A 6,000-nucleotide genomic window follows, 5' to 3' on the forward strand; every position below is an offset into this window, starting at 1 on the left:
CTGGTCCCGAGGAGAGAAATATGAGGATGATATAGCTATCATCATGTCCACAGCAGTGAGGATGATCAAGAACCAGAGGATGAAGAATAGGATGGCACGTACTTTACAGTCTGCTATTTGAGTCTCGGTACTCACTGTTTTGGGATAGGGACAGGAGACATGGCAGGTGAATCAGGGAACAGAAGGTGGCCAGGGGTAGTGATGGTGAAAGTTGTAAATACATCGAGTTGTTATTTCTTTTGCATGTGTATTATATAACCAAATGTGACCTGGAGTTTTCAGAGGACTAGTATACCCAATGATATGGTCGTAAGCTGACAGTGTTCGATGCACAGTGATGTATTTTGGATGTTGAAATGTTTGGAACATATCCTACTGACAGCAGGTACATCTCAACGTTCACAGCCTCATATGGAGATGATATCCTACTTCAGCAGTATTCTCTTCTACGTATATTCGCAGAAGCTTAAAAATGATAAAGGTACACACATGTTTTCACCTATCTTTATGCATTATATCAACAATGACATTAAGGATATTTGCACTAAAGGTCAAGTCGACGCTATACACCCTTATTCTCCTTCTGTCCATGCTACCGAACTCATAAGATATGGGTTCTTATCTTTCAATGTTTGTCAAGTTTCCATTGCAAATGATATAGCTCACATTGAAAAGGAGCTGCAGAAAATTGAGCCTCTGTTCCACAAAATCCGAGATCAGTGTGATAAACTGCTCAAGGACTTGGTAGTTGTAGGTTCCTCCTGGCTCCGATACAGCGTTTGCCTTGAGAATCATTGCTCGAGATATTTGGCCTCCCTAATATCCATCTATCGACAATATGGCACCACGAGTGGTTCACACATCTCTTTAACGACTTTCATTTGTCCTTACTCAGAAAAATACATGTCAGGTCATCAAGATCCTAATAAATTTGGAATGCTTAATGCTTCTGGTAGTTTCAAATCCTCACACTACAGACTGAGCCACTGGCTGGTACCCTGCCCAGGGCTTTGAAGTTCGTCGAATACTGTCATATCATCAATCTCTGATGGCCATGAATACAATTTGACCCACCTCACATTCTCATTCTTATAGGTAGGCGGTACATGAATTGCTCAGAAGAACCTCAGAAGCAACCCTAAGTTAGGGTTTAAAGCAACAGCAGTACACAGAACAGCAGTGGTGGGACTGCGAAATACGACGGATGCCTTGCTCTGTGGATGGACCATGCACAGGCCAGTACCGCGAACTCACAGCGGTCCCTCTTGTGCATGGTCCATGCACTTTGGTAGGGGGCATGTCTGTTTCGTGGTACATGAAGTCTATGGCCATTTGCACATGACATGGGTGTAGGGAGTGCATTTGTTTCGCGGTACATGACTGAATCTCGAAATATGCACATTCTTGTCATTTAGATTCCACGTAGGTAGCGTGTACAGTCCGCAGTACATGACCGAATCTCGAAATATGGCCATTCTTGCCATTCAGAATTTGCGTAGGGAGCATATACAGTCCGCGGTACATTACCAATTCTCGAAATATGTCCATTCTGGTGTTAGGGTTAGGGTTAGGGTTAGGATGGTGTCCTCCCAACGGCTTCGCCGAAGGGAGGACACAATAATCGTGATACGACTCACCGAAGCTTTGGGGGCTTGGGATTGTGTGAGTGCTGCTTGTAAAGCGAAGCTGGGTCCAACAGAGAGATGGGGGAAACCATCTCTCACCCTGTTTCGCTTTTATAGCTCTTCAGGGACCTGCTTCATAAGCGATATGACTCATGCCAAGAGGTTGTTGGACCAATCAGCTACGCTTTATCAGCAATCATGCAATCCACAGCACAAGTGGTGTGATACGGTTAGTAATTAAGGTACGAAGTCGTACCATTTATTATTCATACTTGCTTACTCTGCGGGTTCTATTTAACCGGTTAGTCATACCATCTGACTAGTTTATCCATTTTGCCGTCGGCTACTAAGTTAACCAGGCCCGAGGGCCTAGAACCTAGCCGGCTTTTCGCCGATCCGGGGGCCGGTCTTCACATGACGGACGGTTAGGTCCGGGTTAAGGTCCGGGTTCCAGTTAGAGTTTCGGGCTGAGTAAGCATTATTAGTATAATTTATTAATGCGTGACTGCGGCAACGATTAAGTTGTCAGAACATACTTAGGGTTAGGGTTAGTCCACTGGCAGACTACCTGCCATCCATGCCGAGCTTTTGGCATGTTTATGTACGTCCCTAATAAAGGAGTCTTTTTCAATTTTATATAGCGAACGAGTTGTTTGAATGGTTACTGACGGACACAAGAGCCCGACTTGATTTAACTGTTACCCCCAGCGGATTTTTATAACAGTCCAACTACTAGGTAACTGCACCATCTAAAACCGGGTTAGCCGCACTGTGATCCTAGTCTGCCACAACGACAGAGCCGCGACGGAGTCACATCAGGATGTGCCCATAACCATATCTATGAAGACCTGCGGATCAATGTCACTTCCGTCTGAATCGTCACCAGCAGCAGACGAATCGGAAGGTGGGACATTTTGATCTGAGAATACTGAATCTTCATCAAACTTTCGGAGTACGATCTTTTTCCAAAGACCGGTCATATCGAACAGATTTTTAGTACGTTTCTTACTAACAATAGTTCGTCGGTTTAAAATACCAATTGTTCTGGTATCCAGCATGCCAACAGGGCCTACTGGGGTTTCAACAGCCATCAATAGACGGTTGTCTACCTCCGACGGTGGGATGTCTCCATACAGCACCGACATATTATTCGGCGCAGTGCTGAGGCGCTCGATTCTTTCGATTCGGTCGCGCCAGGTATTCAATATCGTATCTCCGAGCTCTCTCGCTTTGAAATAATTCCAAGCCGTATTATATGTGGACTTAAGAACCAACACTCCGTCGTCATCTCCCCTCTGGGCAGCTACGCCCAATCGGTTGCTCCAACGTGTGGTTATATTATCTTTCGCCCATTTATACACATAATCTGCAGGATAGCCGCATGCGATGTATAAAGCATTTAAACTTTTAATAGCATCTTTGTAGTGCTCATGAGTGCTTATAGGTAGGCGGTACACAAATTGCTCAGAAGAACCTCAGAAGCAACCCTAAGTTAGGGTTTAAAGCAACAGCAGTACACAGAACAGCAGTGGTGGGACTGCGAAATACGACGGATGCCTTGCTCTGTGGATGGACCATGCACAGGCCAGTACCACGAACTCACAGCGGTCCCTCTTGTGCATGGTCCGTGTGCTTTGGCAGGGGGCATGTCTGTTTCACGGTACATCAAGTCTACGGCCATTTGCACATGACATGGACGTAGGGAGCACATTTGTTTCGCGGTACATGACCGAATCTCGAAATATGCACATTCTTGTCATTTAGATTCCACGTAGGTAGCGTGTACAGTCCGTGGTACATTACCGAATCTCAAAATATGCACATTTTTGTGTTTTAGAAACTGTGTAGGTAGCATATACAGTCCGCGGTACATTACCAATTCTCCAATTATCACCATTCTTGTCATTTAGCAACTGCGTAGGTAGCATGTACAGTCCGCGGTACATGACCGAATCTCGAAATATGTCCATTCTGGTGTTTTAGAATCTGCATATGGAGCGCATGCAGTCCATGGTACATGACCGATTTTCTTTGCAGGCTTCTTTTCATCTGTCGGAGTGAAAATAGCACCGTAACAATTTGTTCAATTTGCTATCATGTCTTTTGTCAATATACTTTGAAATGGTCAGAATATGTCACTAATTGTTTCATTGACATTGTATTCCAACATCTTCTTTGCTCCCCTTCTCCCTTTGTCAACTTCGATGCCGACTGGGCGACACAATGGGCTCCCCCAGTAGCATCCCTCTGTTCCCTTCCATAGTGATCGGTTCCCTTTCATCTGTTATTTGCCTTCTGATGTCCGGCTCCGCTTCATCCTCTGAGGATTCCTCTTCTTCTCTGCGCTCTCGGAGAATGCGATCTTCTCTTTCCTGCATATCCATCTCTTTTTGCTTCTCTCTTTCTTCCCTCTCAATTATCGACATGATTTCCTCTTCATCCTCCCTCTCCTCCCATTCCTCAACATTCTGCAATGCTGGCATGTGGCCACTCCTAATATCAAATCTCCAGTTCTCTATCCATGGATTCCGGATGAGGCAGACTGCTGAACGTGGTAGATCCTCTTTTCGAACTCATTCTGGTTTAATCAGTTCCCCTCCCGACTTCTCATAAACACACACCCATGTGCTATCAGACCAAACACACCACAGGAATTCATCAAATGCCCTCTTCAGTGCTCTTCGCATATCTTCCACTTGTCGTGAAGAAGACATATCATGCACAAATCCTTCCCACATCTTTATTGATTTCATCTTTCCCCAGTTACTCCGTGCAGACCATCGTTTCCTAGCATTCAGTTCATTCAGAGTCCGGAAGATGTTGTCAAACAGTGAATCCCACTGGCTCTCTGTTCCTTCATACATTCATGCATGTGTCAACACTCCTCCAAGATCATTTTCTTTCATGATACGGATGTCAACCATCCGCCATTCATTCTGTGTCAGAGGAGAATGTTCCCATCCACATTTCACCCATCCAACCTTCTGCAGCATGTCAGACACATATTGCTGTAGTACTTGATTCAGAAATGTCCCGGCATGCTCCGGATATTGTTCATCATATATCCGGTCCTGTGGTGGCAGATCGGGCCCATAGTTATATGATTTTTCTGGCATTTCTATCCGTCGAGCTAGCCTTTCTGTCTTCGGCATTGGCCCCTCAGGTCGACCCTTGGCTTTCCTCGTGCACCCTATGACCTGGCCCATTGGCTTCCATTCCACCAATTGTCGCTGCTTCATGCGACTATCTTCAGAACAGAACTCATTCAGCATCTTTCTAATGCCCAACAAATTCCAACCTGCCTCACTGGGCACTTGGATGACACTCTCGCATTGTGGTATTCTTGTACCACCTCCATTCCATGTTGGCCACGCAATCACACTGCTCGGAATCCACTAGAGTCCTCTCTCTGCATATGGTCCTGGCTCATCTGTCCCGTCTCTCTTTCGCGTGCATGGAAGGATCATGTGATGATCTTCCTGCCAGTATGTTCGCGGCCAGATGGCATGCATCAACATCTTGTGTCCTGATCGCTCTTCTGGCCATGCATGAAGCGAATTCACCATAAATGCGACAAGACATGTCAGGATGACTGGATAGTAATGGTGTCACATGTCTGTGTTGTGCTCTTCATTCTGCCACTGGATCAATGTCGCAAATCCGAGAGCTCTGGCAGATTTAAATTGCCTGTGGATACTATTAGCCCTGATCCTCATCATTATATAGCTTCTAGAAATGGGCTCACCACCAGTCTTGTCGTGGAACACAATACACCAGATCCAAGAAGCTCGCAACTGGAACATCTGCGAACACATCTTCCGCATTAGCCAGTGGGACTCATGCCTCAATCCGTGCGTGTACATCGTTATGCCATGCTGCATCTGCGAAGACACCGTATAATTTCCCAAGAAACTCATTGTATGTGTACTTTGACTTCTTCATCAGATTAACTGCTGTAACAAACTTGGCATTATTGCTTGCCCGCATGTCATAGGTAAGGCATTTATCGGTTGTGTACATCTGGACAAAGGTTGCGTTGAATTGTCTGAGCGGTGTGGTATGTGTTGTGATGTGACATCCTGTGACAGAGGTGAGATGTGCACATGTATCCCGTTTGTAATTGTAGTAACCGAAACGCGTCCACTTGTCGGCTTCGGTCCGATGCATTTGCAGTAGTCTCTGTAGCGCGACTGCATGGCCGTCAGAGCGCCACATAACTGCTCCCTCCTTCACAGACAGCTCGAGTGCAACGTCAACAAAGACATCATCACCAGGAGTACTGAACATGTCGGCATTGAATACATGGTCCTGGCGCAGGAAGTATTCTCGCTCAGTTGCATTGCTTGGGTCATGCACTGTCAATGCCTTGATCCCT

General features: G+C 45.8%; 2 protein-coding genes across 2 annotated transcripts; both read right to left on the reverse strand.

Moving 5' to 3' along the window:
* Positions 1-2,440: 2,440 nt before the first annotated feature.
* BT62DRAFT_1014089 (uncharacterized protein) lies at positions 2,441-4,108 on the reverse strand (the record flags this gene model as incomplete). Its single annotated transcript, XM_043178161.1, has 2 exons — positions 2,441-2,991; positions 3,838-4,108. 2 exons carry the CDS (start codon positions 4,106-4,108, stop codon positions 2,441-2,443), a joined length of 822 nt encoding a protein of 273 aa, XP_043032848.1.
* Positions 4,109-5,462: 1,354 nt separating this feature from the next.
* BT62DRAFT_1014090 (uncharacterized protein) lies at positions 5,463-5,912 on the reverse strand (the record flags this gene model as incomplete). The annotated part of the gene is made up of 1 exon (XM_043178162.1): positions 5,463-5,912. One exon carries the CDS (start codon positions 5,910-5,912, stop codon positions 5,463-5,465), a length of 450 nt encoding a protein of 149 aa, XP_043032849.1.
* Between the last annotated feature and the right edge of the window lie 88 nt (positions 5,913-6,000).

This window comes from Guyanagaster necrorhizus, assembly GCF_019112545.1.
Source record: "Guyanagaster necrorhizus MCA 3950 unplaced genomic scaffold BT62scaffold_77, whole genome shotgun sequence".
In the NCBI taxonomy this organism is placed as follows: Eukaryota; Fungi; Basidiomycota; class Agaricomycetes; order Agaricales; family Physalacriaceae; genus Guyanagaster; species Guyanagaster necrorhizus.